Source organism: Halichoerus grypus, chromosome 10 (genome assembly GCF_964656455.1).
Source record: "Halichoerus grypus chromosome 10, mHalGry1.hap1.1, whole genome shotgun sequence".
NCBI classification, from domain to species: domain Eukaryota; kingdom Metazoa; phylum Chordata; class Mammalia; order Carnivora; family Phocidae; genus Halichoerus; species Halichoerus grypus.
In genome coordinates this window covers 96225236-96241817 of record NC_135721.1, presented here as the reverse complement: position 1 = coordinate 96241817, position 16582 = coordinate 96225236, and the positions used below count along the sequence as shown (strand labels likewise).

The 16582-nt window shown below is 41.3% G+C and overlaps 1 protein-coding gene across 1 annotated transcript in view; it reads right to left on the bottom strand.

Annotated features, from left to right (window-relative positions):
- The window catches only part of DZANK1 (double zinc ribbon and ankyrin repeat domains 1), a 61665-nt gene extending 45083 nt beyond the window's left edge, over window positions 1-16582 (bottom strand). The window contains 6 exon segments of the mRNA XM_078056876.1: window positions 349-445; window positions 2202-2316; window positions 9941-10094; window positions 14130-14289; window positions 14990-15165; window positions 16504-16582. Of these exon segments, the coding sequence (XP_077913002.1) occupies window positions 349-445; window positions 2202-2316; window positions 9941-10094; window positions 14130-14238 (475 nt within the window). The 5' untranslated portion in view covers window positions 14239-14289; window positions 14990-15165; window positions 16504-16582.

Here is a 16582-nt window from a genome sequence, read left to right as displayed (position 1 = left end):
TGCTTTGCTTCGAGTCTGTCAAAACTCTGCTCTCATTTAAATTTCACCCAGACTCCACCTGTCCCCTAAGCCCTATAACCTTGTCTTTTCCTTTGTTTGGTGTGATGCCCCACGGTTCTTCTGCAGGGTGGTCTCCCTTGTTGCAACGAGTCAACAAATCTCACTTTGTTGGACTCCTTGATGATCCCTCTTGGTCTTAAGCTGTTAGCGAGGACAGCACTAAGATTATAACTTACTTTTCTATTCCAGTGTTTCTTATTCCAACCCTTCTGCAGACAAGAACACGAGCAGTGAACATGTTTGGTTGTTTAGAATACTAAAATTTATCTTCATCCTTCCATGTCATACCTGCAGACTTTCTAAGGTTAACATTCCAATTCTGTTTATTTTCAGCATTCTTATATTTCTTCCATAGTTTTGATCCCACAAATCCATTTTTCAATTCCTAGGAATGAAGAGATCGCATATCAATCACTTGATTACACCCATTTGCAATGTGAAAATGAAAAGTTGCCAGGTAGAGACAATGTCATAGTGTGCCCTTCTTACTTGAAAGGGTTTACAATAGTTTTTACAAAATGACCTCTGTTTCACCTTACTCTGGAAACACAGAGCTTGGTATCTGGGCCGCTTGGCTGGTAGTATGTCTGGTTGGTAGGCTCCACCAGTCAAGCAGCAGGCAGCAGGACACGAAGGCAGGATGTTACAGTCATGGGAGTCTGGGGAATAACAATGCGACCACCAGATCCAGGAGGCAAATAAAAGGTGGGGTCAGACCAAGATAGGACTTAACCACACTACCTGCCCATGCACAGTCCTTATACTCTTCTCCATGGACTTCCTTCCCCATGGACTCAGTCCCTTATGCCTGATTCAAGCCTGAGCACCTACTGACCCAAGTAGGCTCAGCCTCTGCTGGATACCCCTGCCCATGGCAGATCCCTGTGCTGATCATACTTGAGCCCCACACTATGCCTGTACCCACTGCTCTGGTCCCGCAGCCACTTCTGGACTCTGGTCCGTCCTTGGGCTAAAGGGATCCCCTCCCAAACTTCTGGTCATCCCCATCAAGACCTCCATGACTGAGACTTTTTGGTTGATTGCCTTACCATGAGCTAGCCCATCCTCTGGCCCTCGGATCTGTCTCACTGGTGCTCAAAGCCCAGGGACTGAAGTTTCAAACATCCTTGTAGATAAGTCTAGTTCATCCTCCAGAGAGGCAAGGCTTTGAGCTTTTCAGGGATGAAGATTTCAACATAATCAATGGCTATGGTCACAGAGGGTTTCTACTAGTCTGATGTATCTGTTCAACAAATATACACTCACGGGGTGCCTGGGTGGCTCAGTCGTTAAGCGTCTGCCTTCGGCTCAGGTCGTGATCCCAGGGTCCTGGGATCGAGCCCCACATAGGGCTCCCTGCTCAGCGGGAAGCCTGCTTCTCCCTCTCCCACTCCCCCTGCTTGTGTTCCCTCTCTAGCTGTCCCTCTCTCTCTCTCTCAAATAAAAAAAAAAAATCTTAAAAAAAAAAACCAAAAAAAAACCCAAATATACACTCACTGCCCTCTCCCGCTTACCTCTGTGCAAGGCAATGAGTATGGCAGACATGCTCTCTGCCACCTTAGAACTTACCCTGCCTGGGGAAGGTAGACGATGAGCAAAGTAATCACATATTCAAAGCACCATATAAAAGGAGAAGGCCTGAATGATGGGGGAGCAGTGATAGAACACAGCATACACAGTGTAGTTTGGCTGGAGAAATGTACAGGGGAGTCACAGAGCAAGAAAGGATGACTGAAGACAGAAACTGATCACTTTCTTCAATAGTAAGTGGGGGTCACTGAAGACAATGGAACATGGGCCATGATGCTGGGGAGGAATTTCTTTCTTTCTTTTTTTTTTTTTTAATTTTTTTATTGTTATGTTAATCCCCATACATTACATCATTAGTTTTAGATATAGTGTTCCATGATTCATTGTTTGTGCATAACACCCAGTGCTCCATGCAGAATGGGGAGGAATTTCTAATGTGCAGGATGGACTGACCAACAGGCAGGAAATCACTTTGCCATGGTCGCTACTGACCTCAATTATAAGAACCTAAGAGCACAGGTGATGAAATGAAAGAGAAGATGGGAATCACTGAGAAAGAAGGAACCAAGAATGTGGTGACCATCTGAAAGTGTTACAGTTTCATTACTTGCCTGCTTGGAAAAATCTTTGAGAACATTTTCAACATGGTTTTCTGAAGAGACTGTATTTGGTGGCTCATAGCCCACCTGAAACACCTTTGTTACAATGCCACTCTGTCTGCAGTCCCTGAAAATTATTCAAAATAGAAAAAGTGTTACACGAAGCTTCAAAGAAAAGACGGCTATCTTGAATAACCACACTGCCAGCCACACCACTTGATAAAAAACCAGGCCACTACCACCTTCAACCCCCACCACCACCCCACTCTGAGGCTCCTTGGTTGGTTTCCATAAATTACCATTTGGGCCCCTAGTTTGTTTGTTTGTTTGTTTGTTTGTTTTTCTCTTCCCAAGCTTGAAATTCCTGCTCTTATGTTTTAAATTAACCAATAAAGAGTGAGACCAAGAGACCCTAGGCCCCCACCCTCAACCCCAATAAAAGCAGAACCCCAGGCCCATGAACTCTCTCTCACTCTCTCTACTGGTGACCTTGCTGTGTGGCCTCAGGTATGCTATGTAATTTCCAAGACCTGTAAGTAATAAACCTTGTCTCTGAGAGTTTCCTGGTGGTTCCTGCTGAGGATGTCTTGCAGCCATGATAAGAACCACAGGGCCAGTCTAGCCACAACACTGGTTACTGCTGGGCTGAGGCCGGCACACGATAGTCTTCATGTGGACATGCTTTCATTTCTCTTGAATAGATATACAGGAGAGGAATTGCTGGGTCATGTGGTATCTCTAACTTTTTAGAAACTGCTAAACTGTGGTTGTTCCATTTTACATTCCCACCAGCATTATCTGAAGGTTCCAGTTTCTCCACATACTCATCAACATTTGATATTGTCAGCCTTTTTTGATCACCTGTACTCTTGATTATGTTCTCTGTAGGCATTTGCTTGTGCTGTGTCCCTAGAGTATTGGGATATAGGCTTTGCTGTTGGAACACAGAATAAAAACAATAGTGGCTTAAACTAGAGAGAATCAACAGGGTGTAATCAGCCCAGAGCTGGTACAGAGGTGCCATGGTGATGGGGGCATGGTGCCAAGTTTCTACCTTGTTGCTCCAGCTCTAGGACCTTGAACTTGTCTTCATGACCCAACATGGCTGGCCACATCCACATTCCAGCGAGCGGGAAACAGGGCCCACCTCTCCCCTTTAAGGGCACAATCCAGAAGTTGCACACATCACTTTCACATACATCTCACTGGCCACACCTGGTGATACGGCTCTTGCCAGTTGCAAGGAGGATTGGGAAATATCTTTCTTCCAGGCAACCATGTGTCTAGCTAAAAATCATGGGCTCTATTATTCTGGAAGAAGGGAAACACAGATACTGGGGGACAGCCACCAGCCTCCAATGGTCATAATGACCACGTGTCAGATTTAATATTTTTAACTCTCATGCCCACTAATTTGTGTTGAAAGCTCACAGCTGGAACACAGGTGATTCTGTGTGAATTCTATTCTGCCCAGGCACTTAATTCTTTTTCCACTTCCATTCTCTTCTTTCTTTTGTGTTCTTTGTCTGCTTTGCTCTTATTGATTTTCATATTGGTCTCTCATACATTTCATGTTTCATTAGCCTTTCTTTTGCGATTTCTCAGATCTCTTACATGTCAGATTTTTAATATTTCTTAAAAATTTTGAAGCTTTAAGTAAATAAGTGTCCCAAAATACTTAAAATTCTTTGATTAAGTAAATATTTATAAATACATAAACATCAATTCCAAAACAGTTGAGAAATGTTTAACATTCAGCAATAAGGAAGTTTCAAGCTACATTTCTAGAAGAAAAAAAGTGATCAGAAATACACAATTCATCTCAATTGCCACTATCTATCAGTGTGTAATAATATTTAAACTGCATGTTCACTGGCTGAGTGATTTATGGGTGGCTAAACTTCGGGGAAGCACACGTTTTGTTTTCCTTTGTTTTGTTCTTAATAACAAAACCACTTTTACAGTTACAGAAATCTGGATGCAAATACAGATGATCTTTTAGATGAACCGCTTACTTAACTCATTCACCTCAACATCCATCCCACCTAAATGTTCATCTTTGGTCCCAGGTCTGTCATCCAAGATACAGTTGTTCTCCTTGCTAGCATACTTCCTAGACACCACAAACATCTCTATCCAGGGATCCTTTAAATCCTGGATAATTGTGGGGCTCCCTGAAATGTGTGCTTCTAGCCCCACCATCACACTGAACGGAAGCCTGACTCCCATCCACTTGCTCTACTCCTGGAAGGTACAGGTTGTCTCCCCAACCACATCTGGCCCCTTCCATGGGGACCCAGCCAGGGCTCTCACCCGTGGACTTTGTTCCTTCCATGAGGAGCCCAGAAACTAGCTTCAACTGCCTACTAAGTAGAAGGATTTCCTTCTTTTTTTTTTTTAAAGATTTTTATTTATTAATTGAGAGAGATAGTGATAGAGAGAGAGCATGAGAGGGGGAGGGTCAGAGGGAGAAGCAGACTCCCCGCCGAGCAGGGAGCCCGATGCGGGACTCGATCCAGGGACTCCAGGAACATGACCTGAGCCGAAGGCAGTCGCTTAAACTGAGCCACCCAGGTGCCCTAAGTAGAAGGATTTCCTGATTGTGATATCAAAAAAGGCTTAAGTTTAGGGTTGGAGCTAGAAATCATACTCAGCCCAAATCTCATTTAAACACACATAAATTGGGGTGCCTGGGTGGCTCAGTGTGCCTTCGGCTCAGGTCATGATCCCAGGGTCCTGGGATCGAGCCCCGCATCGGGCTCCCTGCTCCGCAGGCAGCCTGCTTCTCCCTCTCCCACTCCCCCCTGCTTGTGTTCCCTCTCTCACAGTGTCTCTCTCTGTCAAATAAATAAATAAATAAATCTTTAAAAAAAAAATAAAAATAAATAAACACACATAAATTTTTGCTAGGATTGAAATCAGAGGTCTTAAATATATATCTTTAGGAATAGCAATATAAGGTGCATTCGACATTAAAAAAGTTACATGTAGCTCTAGCCCCACAAAGATCACTATCCTCTCAATAAAATAGCAGAATTACTTGGATGATTGTAAGCGTTAAGAAGCTGGATCTGTAAGAATTCTGCAACTTGTCCAGGCCAGGTTTTCTCAATCTACTGAGAACTACTGAAATTTTAGGCTAGATAATACTTTGTTGTGGAAGGCTATCCTGTGCTAAGATGATTAGCAACATCCTTGACCTCCCCCCAGCAGATGCCACTAGCACACTCCCACTTCCAGATGTGACAACCAAAAATGTTTCCAGACATGACCAAATGTCCCCTTTGGGGCAAAATTATGCCCAACTGAGAACTTCTGGTTTAGGAACATGAAGGGGTTAAGTAGAACCCACTTACTCATGCAGGCATAGATTTTTCAAATACAGGCATGCCCTTTGAGTTGGGTCACACAACAGCAACCTGTTAGCCCCTTTGTTAAGAATTAGAATAACAACAAACAACAATAATAACAGCTACTACACGTGCAATGACAAGTGTATACTAAGTGTATTACCTCTGATATTCACAATGGCTGCCAACTAAGTTTTATTAACCTCATTTAACGAATGAGAAAACTGAGAATCACAACTTATTCAAGTTAATAAGTTCCTCTTATTCAGTGAGGAGCAAGAGAACTGGGATTAAAGTCCAGATCTGAAGGCTAACAAACTCCATCCTCTGTCCCACACTCCAAACTACCCCTCTCAAAGCAGTGCTCTTCTTGCCTTTGTTGCTGCTTATGGAGATGACATCTGGATCTTTCCTCCACACATTATATACTGCATGGGGCTGCAGATGGATGCCCGTGAGATGGCCTGGTAACCTGCCAATCCGTTTATTGACCATTGCTGTAAAACTGGAAAGTCCCCCCATGAAAGAAAAATTATTGTTCTCAGGGGACTCTGACTCCCCCAGCTACCTACCTTCAGTTTGAGACAACTTTTACCTCAGCCCAGCTCAATTTATCTTGACCACCATATAAGGTAATTGACAGAGAAGGGAGAACCACACAAGTTCACTGTCAAAACACTATAAAATGATATCAAAGATAGGGAATTCCTGACCATAAAGGTAGCTTTTAAAGAAACAAGACAGTTGTCAGAAAGTTTACAGACCCTGGACTGGGCCATCAATATGGACCATCAAAACCCAACACCTGCGGTGCGTGGGTGGCTCAGTCGGTTAAACGTCTGACTCTTAATTCTCAGCTCAAGTCTTGACCTCAGGATTGTGAGTTCAAGCCCCGCACTGGGCTCCATGCTGGGGGTGGAGCCTACTTAAACAAGACAAGATAAAACAAAACAACCCCGACACCACTCCTGCTTGCTGAAATGTTCCCAAGTTCCCCACTCCTCCCATTCATCTGTGTTCTTTACTGACCATGCTCTGACGTGAAAATTCATGTACATATATTTGGACCCATGAAAGCACACATATGACAGTGTCCTTATTCCTTTTCTTTCATTCTAGAATATCAAACTTTAATAAAAATATATTTCAAAAAAAGTGGTATTGGTCAAATCTCTCTAAATGGAAACATCTTTTTTCCCCCCATTAATGTGTCAGTTGCCACCCTTGGTTGCATATTGGAATCATCAGGAAACTTTAAAAATACTGATGCCTGTGTCCCACCCCAAGACACTGTTATTTAGTTGGTCTGGAGTGTATGACCTGGGCCTGGAGATTCTGCAAAGCTCCCTGGGTGATTCTGATAGGAACCTGTGGTAGATTGTTACAATCACAGTCCCTGAGGCATTATGTCTTTTATCTATCTGCACGCCCTGGTGCCCTTGTGCCCTTGCAGAATCCCCTCACACATTGACTTTGGGGGTTGCCATGTGACTTGCTTTGGCCAGTGAAACATTAACAAGTATGACACAAGCAGAGACTAGAAAAACATCTGCATATCCAGGCTTGCCCTTTCTCTTACAGCTTTTGGAACTGAATGAAAAAATTCAGGTGACCCAGCTGGAGAACCAAGGCTCAGCCAACCGCCAGCACCAACCACCAGAAATGTGACTCAAGCTTTCTTAGACTCTCCAGCTCAAGGTGAGCCAAAAAACTGACTGCAGCCAGGTCAGGGACCTCAGGAAAGACCAGGAGAACAAGTACCCAGCTGAATGCACACCAAAATGCTGACAGAATAATGAGCAAATAAATGATTGTTCTTTTAGGACATTAAATGTCAGGGTGGTTGGTTATACAGCAATAGCCAGCTGATTCAGCAGCCAAGGTTGAGAAGCACTGGTTACATAATAAGTTTGGAGATTCTTTATTATTTATATTTATTTATCACAAAAGCAAAGCTCACTGTTAAATTTTGGAAGCTACAAAAATTATCAACACAAACAACACAAACCATGACTGAATCACCAGAGGCAATGAATGCTAAAGTTGGGCTTGTTTGTTTGTTTTGTTTTCAAACGGCTTAATCATGAGAAGCAAACTAAAATCAGAGAGGGAGACAAACCCTAAGAGACTCTTAATCGTAGAAAACAAACTGAGGGTTGCTGGAGGGGAGGGGGATGGGGGATGGTAACTGGGTGATGGGCATTAAGGAGGGCACAGGATGTAATGAGCACTGGGTGTTATATAAGACTGATGAATCACTGAACTCTACCTCTGACACTAATAATACATTTTATTTTAATTAATTGAATTTAAATTAAAAAAAAATTTTTAAAAGGAAAGCTTACAATAGAGAAGAATTACATGTTAGTACCTTTTGCAAACTGAGCTGGGACAGAAAGAGACTGGGGGGCTGCCCCTCAACCTGACCCCTTTGAAACAAAGACATCCATAATGTCCCTGGCCATCTAGCTCAGGGAAGGGGGAGAGGGCTGGCTCCACACAATGAGCACTCCTTGCCCACCACTCACTCACTCCTGGCCGCCTCTGGTCGGTGCCCTTCTTCAGTTCTGTCCTGACACATTTTTAAGATTTTATTTATTTATTTATTTATTTATTTATTTATTTATTTATTTAACAGAGGGGGGGAGAGAGAGAGAGCACCAGCAGGGGGAGTGGGAGGCAGAGGGAGAGGGAGAAGCAGGCTCCCCACCAAGCAAGGAGCCCGACACAGGGCTCGATCGAAGGACCCTGCGATCATGACCTGAGCCTAAGGCAGATGCTTAACCGACTGAGCCACCAGGCACCCCTGTCCTGACACATTTTTAAACAATGTCAAAATACTATAGTGCACTCATATATCCTAACTTGTTTTCACTTGTATCATATCTTCCCAAATCACTCAAAACTTCGTGACCATAATTTTTCCTCTTAACATGTTAGTGGCCTTTAATTGTTAACACTCTCATTTCAAAGCCTTTTCTCCTCATTAAGAAATTAATTACTGTAAGTACCTAGAAAAAGGCTTGAATGAAGCAGTATAATTTCCATAAAGAAAATGTATTGCACTTAAATAATTTGTCGCGAATGTATACAAGCACAAATCCTTCTGTCTTGAAGACTCAAAAACATTTTTGTATAAGTACTTTCCCTGAGCTGAGCATACCTGAATTCCTATCAGTGCTTTCAGAACAGACACTAAGTGGGCACAGAGCAAGATGGTGAGAGGCATAAAGAAGGACCTTATTTTAGACTCTTTTGAAAACTGTATTAACTCCTCTGAATTACATAGTTAGTAATTATTACTTCATCTTACTACTACCTGCAAGTTATAAAAGGGCCTGCCTTACAGCCTTAGGCACTGAAGTATTTTGCTTGTTAATTTTTAATAATTGAGATGACTTGTTTTGACAGAAGTGGTTTGGCAAGTGAAAAAAGCCAATTTTTTCCAATTTTTAATAAAGAATAATAATGTGTATGAGGATTTTTGTTTGTTTCATTTTTATTTTGTTCTTTTTTAAAACTTTCAAATGCCAAAGCTGTCATCTGTGTAGAATTTGTAGTGCTCCTCAAAAGCCATGCAGTAGTTCAGCCACCAGGGGGAGCCTGGAAGACTTTTTTTTTTTTTTTTTTTTTTTTTTTTTAAGTACCTGCTCAAAGCCTCTTACTGGTTTGGGGCTTTAAGGTGTTCCAAAAATGTGGCTAAACCTGTCTTGCTGTGCAGAATAATTCCTCTATCACAGACACACAGACGTGCAAAGCACTTGGGTTTTTTTCTCTACAACACATGGCTTCCAAATTAAGTTGTGTTTCTATATTTGAAAACTATATGGTGGCTAACTGAACATAATAAAAAAAAAATAATAATTTTAAAAAAAGAGTCTCTGAAAATTGGAAAAAGTCATTGAGAAGAAAAGAAAGGACAAAGAAACAAATAAAGGAGCTAATGTCCAACAAATTAAATTGACAGTAGCCATGAAGACAGATTATGTCAATACAAAATACAATAGAGAATGATGGTGGTGGTTGTAGGTCATGTCCTGTGGAATAAAAGGACCATCCACTAAAACCAGTATTTTCTTCACAGCCGGATGAATCACTTCAAAGGTCCCAAACCCTAAAAAGCCTCTTCCTTCCCCAAATCCCAATGTGGAAGTCAGAAGAAAAACAGTCTTAATATACATTACACCTTATCAAGCTGTACTCTCGTGATTTGTGCACTTTACAGTATACCCTGGAAAAAGACAAACAAAACCCAAAAGTTATAGATATGTTGAAATTAAAATAACTTTGCCTTTAGTGCCCTTCTAATACAGCACTTGTTCTCATAGGAAGAAATAAATAAAATTAAAATGTAATGTCATTATATTACCAATTATTTTCATCATCATGCTCTTAACTTACTTAGAGACTGCAACAGCTTTAACTTGTATTTTTCCATCAGGCAGAGTAATAGGCTTCGTATACTTAAATGTATTATTTTCACCATAACCAATTCTCTTTAGAAATTCAGGTTTGCTGCCATCCAGGGTATAATATATGTTGACATCAGGGGTGTCTGAAAAAAACAAAACAGGGTAACTGTAATTAACACTAAGGTAGCACAGTCTCTGTGGGTCAGTTAATTAATGAGATTTTTTATACATCATAGGAATGAATAACAATAACTAGCAATAAGTGAGTTCTTTCTCTGTGCCAGGCACTGTGCCTTGTATGAATTAGCTCAACGCATGTGTACAACCCTATGTGACAGGTCCCATTTTATACCCACTTTATAGATGAGGAAACTGAGTCCCAGAGGGGTTAAGAAGGTTGCTCGATAACAGTAGAGTTGTGGTTTCACTTTGGCTATGGATCCAGAACCCATGCTCTTGAATCACTATCCTATTGTGCCGTTCCAATAACGCACTGAGGCAAATAGAGCAGGGCTCCGTTTTAAGACTACAACACTCATTTAGAAAGCAGAAGCTAATTTTTTATTTTTTTTAAGATTTTATTTATTTATTTATTTGTCATCCCTAATTTTTTATTTTTTGAGCATTGCTTCAGAAATGCTATTACTGGGGCGCTTGGGTGTCTCAGTCGGTTAAGCCTCCAACTCTTGATCTTGGCTTAGGTCTTGATCTCAGGGTCGTGAGTTCAGCCTACTTAAAAAAATGCTTTTTAAAAAGAAATGCTTTTAAGGGGCGCCTGGGTGGCTCCGTCGTTAAGCGTCTGCCTTCGGTTCAGGTCATGATCCCAGGGTCCTGGAATCGAGCCCCGCATCGGGCTCTCTGCTCAGCGGGAAGCCTGCTTCTCCCTCTCCCACTCCCCCTGCTTGTGTTCCCTCTCTCGCTGTGTCTCTCTTTAAAAAAAAAAAGAAAAAAGAAATGCTTTTATTATATTTTATTTGGGCTTGGTAAATGATTCCCACACTTCTTGGAAAATTTTAAAAGGTAATAAACTCATACAATTCAAGGTTCAAAACGTCAAAAAAGTTTGCTAAGAGAGGAGATCTTAAAAGTTCTTATCACAAGAAAAAAAACTGTTGGTGATAGATGGTAACTACATTAATTGTGGGGGTGACTTTGCAGTATATATAAATATCAAATCATTACATTGTATACATGAAACTAACAAAGTTATACATTAATTATATCTCAATTTTTTAAAAAGTCAAAAAAGGATATACAATTAAAACCCTCTCCCACCCCTGACATCAATCAGATGGCCAAAGGCAATCAATGGTGTCTTGAGTATCCTTCCAAAAATATTTTACATCCATACAAGCATGTATATATTCTTATTTTCCCCTCTTTTTTAATACAAATGGTGACATAACATATCCTGTTCCACACACTTCTTTTTTCATTGAACAATATTATCTTGGATAGTTTTCTGTACTGGTATACAGGGTGTCCTCACTCTTTGTTATGTCTGTATTGGGTTCTATCCCTATACAAATGAACCAATATTTAACCAATTCCCTACAGGTGAATATTTAGGCTCTTTTTCTTTTCCTTTCTTTTTTTTTCTTTTGCCATCATAAGCACTGCAATGAATATCTTTGCAAGAAGTTCTTTTAATATCTGTAAAATATGCGGGGCACCTGGGTGGCTCAGTCATAAGTGTCTGCCTTGCGCTCGGGTTGTGATCCCGGGGTCCTGGGATCGAGCCCCGCATCGGGCTCCCTGCTCCGCGGGAAGCCTGCCTCTCCTTCTCCCACTCCCCCTGCTTGTGTTCCCTCTCTCGCTGTGTCTCTCTCTGTCAAATAAATAAATAAAAGCTTTAAAAAAAAATCTGTAAAATATGTAGAACTAGTATTGCTCAGTCAAAAGATATTTTAGCTAATATGGTCAAACTTCCCTTCAGGGACACTGAAACAATTTACATTGTTACCAGCAATGCATGAAAGTGCCTGTTCCCCCACACTCACCCCTATAGTGTGGTATTAATTTTTCTTTTATTTTTGCCATCTCCTAGGTGTAAAAAAAAACCTCATAGTTTTAGATCACATTTCTTACATTTTGGAGTAAGATTTATCCATTCATTCAACAAATATTTATCAAGTACCTATTCTGTGCCAGACACTGTTCTAGGCACTGGGGAATATACCAGTGACCAAAGACCCGGCTCTCTGGGAGCCTCTTTTTAGGAAGGACACACAAACAGTAAACAAAACAAACAAACAGGTATATACATGATATCAAGTGGTAATTAAATGCCATGGAGTAAATAAAGCAGGGGATAAGGTCTGCTCAGCTAGTAGGTAAAGGGATGGGTAAATGTATATTCCCCTATGTTTAAAATACATTTATATTTCCTTTCCTATAAAATGTCCTTTCACATCTTTTGCCCACTTTTCTATTGGGTTACTATTATTTTTGGTATTGAATTGTAGAACCTATTTATTTATCTATTTATTTATTTATTTAAAAGATTTTATTTATTTATTTGAGAGTGCGAGCGTACACGAGTGGAGGTAGGGGCAGAGGGCGAGGAGAAGCAGACTCCCTGCTGAGTGTGGAGCCCCACCCTGGGCTCGATCCCAGACACCAACTGAGCCACCCAGGTGCCCGGAACCTCTTTATTTATTAAACATTTTAAATATTAGGGAATTTGGATACTTTATCATTCATATCATCATTTGTCAATAATAATCCACCTTCTCCCAAGAGTTATGGGCATATTCATTAAAATTTGTATTGTGGTTTGAGAATTTTTAAAAATAATACTAGCTTTTAAGATAAAGGGAGATATAGTATATTACACAATATTCTTAGCTGGAATTTGTCTAGGAAGCACAGGGGTCACCAGATTTATAGATAAATAGATTTTACACATTAACTATCAAATATATAATTGGGGGGCGCCTGGGTGGCTCAATGGTTAAGTGTCTGCCTTTGGCTCAGGTCGTGATCCCAGGGTTGTGGGATCGAGTCCCGCATTGGGCTCCCTGCTCAGCGGGGAGCCTGCTTCTCCCTCTCCCTCTGCTGCTCTCCCTGCTTGTGCTCTCTCGCTCTCTCTGTCAAATAAATAAATAAAATCTTTAAAAAAAAAAAAAATATATATATATATAATTGGAATTTCAAAGCCCTTTTATTTTTTTTATTTTTTATTTTTAAAGATTTTATTTATTTGACAGAGAGAGACACAGCGAGAGAGAGAACATAAGCAGGGGGAGTGGGAGAGGGAGAATCAGGCTTCCTGTGGAGCAGAGAGCCCGATGTGGGGCTCGATCCCAGCACCCTGGAATCATGACCTGAGCTGAAGGCAGACGCTTAACGACTGAGCCACCCAGGCGCCCCTCAAAGTCTTTTTAAACAAGTATTTGTTCATATGTTTTATCTACAAAGCTTTCCTGGGGCACCAAGCTGGCTCAGTCAGTAGAGCATGTGACTCTTGATCTCAGGGTCATGAGTTCGAGCCCCACATCGGGCACAGAATTAAAAAAAAAAAAAGCTTCCTCTTCTCCTTACGTTAACTATATATATATATGTGTATATATGAACACATATATATAAACTCCTGTCATTACCAGGATATGTATTCACTGCTTTCTTTCTGTAATAGTTACGATTTATTTTGGCATTACTATGTGCCAGACGCTGCGTACCTCACATAACACGTCAACTCATTTAATTCTCACAGTGGCTCTAAATGGCAGACAGTATTCTCACTAACAATGAAAAAACTGAGACTCAGAAAGGCTAAGTAATGTATCACTAGAAGTTGTCAAAAGCAGGATTTAATCTCCAGCATGTCTGACTGGAAAGCCTGTTAGTAGGTCAAATTACTATCCCAGTAAAATAACAAGAATCCTGGGATAGCGCAGGGAAGAACCGGGACATCTTACCTTGGCTAATGTGAGTCAAGGCATTGCTGCAACTGTCTACTGTTACAAATGAAAAGTTGGTCAAAGCCAACCACTTTAATCCAAATATATACCACTCTATAAACCACCAAGTACAACACTGTTTCAAATTTTGGAACTTTTACAAAATTCCCAAGGCCTAATTATAGAAAGCATGCAAAGTGATAAATCAACAACCCGATGAACATTAAGAGTATGGCAAGGTTATTTTACATGCTTTCAAGTACATTTGATTCTTACCAGATTTCATTTCCAAAAGTGTATTGTTATCAATTTCATGATTGGCTTTTCCGGGGGGAGGCACTCGCAATGGTATGATCTGAGGAACACACACTGAGCCTGCAGTCATTTTCCCTCCTTACATTAAAAAAAGTGGATGAAAATAAATTCCAATGGGCACCTTTTTGAACACAAAAGTTGAAGAGAAGCGCTTTGTTTAAATACAGCAAAACTAGTAAAAACTAAGAGAATGCCACCAAAAACATTATTTTTAATTCAAATAATTATCATTTCAGCTGCATTTTTGCTGTTGAGGTCTTGTGTGGGATTTTGATTATCTAAATACTTACCTCACATCTGGGAAAAGAGCATGAACAAATGGGATGGGGAAATGACATTATTTTAAATGAACAAATTAGATGAATACAATAGTCCCCCCGCCCTCATCCATGGGGGAAATGTTCAAGACCCCCAGTGGATGCCTGAAACTACAGATAGTGCCAAACCCTATATGTACTGTTTTTTCCTATACATATATACCTATGATAAAGTTTAATTTATTAAATTAGGCCCAGTAAGAGATTAACAACAACAATAATAAAATAGAACAATTACAACAGCATACTATAATAAAAGTTATGCGAATGTGGTCTCTCTCAAAATATCTTATTGTAGGGCGCCTGGGTGGCTCAGTTGGTTAAGCAACTGCCTTCGGCTCAGGTCATGATCCTGGAGTCCCGGGATCGAGTCCCGCATCGGGCTCCCTGCTCGGCAGGGAGTCTGCTTCTCCCTCTGACCCTCCTCCCTCTCATGCTGTCTCTCATTCTCTCTCTCTCAAATAAATAAATAAATAAATAAATATCTTATTGTACTGTACTCACCCTTCTTGTGATGATGGGAGATGATCAAATGCCTACATGATGAGATGAAGTGAGGCGAATGATCTAGTCACTGTGATGTGGCACTAGGCTACCACTGACCTTCTGACGTCAGAAAGAGGATCATCTGCTTCTAGGCCTCAGTTGACTGCAGGTAAGAGAAACCATGGAAAGCAAAACTGCAGATAAAGGGAGACTACTGTACATCAGAACAGAGACCAACAGTCCTGATCTGATCTGAGCTTCCCCTAAATCATTATCACCCTTTCCTGCCTCTTGTTAACATGCCACCTCTCTTGGCTTCAGGGCAAGTCGTCACCCAAGAGGAACAGAAGTAACTCTGTATGTGGCATGAAATGTTAATTTAGAGCCAACTCCCTTGGGAAAGCTCCAGGTTCAAGGCCCTGCTGTTGTCGCCAAGTGGTTCTTGCATTTGAAAGCTGCAAAGAGTACCATGCCTCAGCCGAAAGAAAGTTGGCACTGATTTAAACAGTGAGCAACAAGCAAAAAGTCTCCCACTCTACCTCCTGTATTTATAAATAATTAAGTATAAGTATGGAGGCCTTACTGATCTTTTTTGGTGGGATGGAGTATAATTCTTAATGCATAAAGGATAAAGGGGGGGAAGGAACCCTCACCTTAATACAAAAACCATTTACATCTCTATGCAGCCTTTTCAAATTTTAACAATTATGGATACATAAGTTTCACTGTTATAATCTATATGTTCATTCAATTTTTATAGTGTACTTCTTGCACCCTCACTCTTTTATTTACAATTTTCCACATACTTATATCATCTTATTTATTATTTTGTGGTTGGGCATTTAGGCTATTACTAGTTTCTTTTTAGTTTTGGTTGGTGCAATTCTAAATAATGTTGCTCTGAACAACTTCTGGTTTGAATTTTGCCACAGACTACATTCCCTAAAGTTGGATAACTAAATTTAAGAAGTGAATTTAATGCCTGGTTGGATAGTTCCAGGTCAGAGGCTAAGAATTTAAATTGCAGATACTGATTTTAGAGTAATAGCCTGTACAGAAGGATTGCTGGACTCGGGGAAGGGAGAGGGAGGGAAGAAGAAGGTGCTGTTCCTCATTTTTCCATTTAAGTAAGAGGCAGTTAAAATTAAAATACTTGAAAAATTAGTCCAAAAAAATAGAGTAATACGCGCCGCAATTAGGAGCTACCCTTGGGAGGCTGGGGCGGCCAGTGGGCCCCAAGCAAAGAGGATCTAGAAGTAGACCGACATGCTAGGCCCAAATGACAGTCTGGGATCAATAGCAGCCGTAACCCCTTAACTCCTTCCATCAATACCGCCCCCTCGCCGCCCGGATCCGGAACCCCATCCGGTCCCTGTCCCTGTCCATCAGGGGCAAACAGGGACGCCCGCTTCCTTTCGGCTGGAGCGAGGGAGGCCCTTCTCCTCCTCCATCCCTCCTCCTCCGGCCACTGGGACCTGTATTGGGGCCCCGAGGTACCGCCACGGTCCCCAGTCAGGAAGCCCACCTCTCACCTCCTCTTGCCCTCTCCTCGGCCGCCTCCTTGGGTTTCCACAGACGCTGCTAGTCGGGCCCCGCCCACGAGAGCCGAGC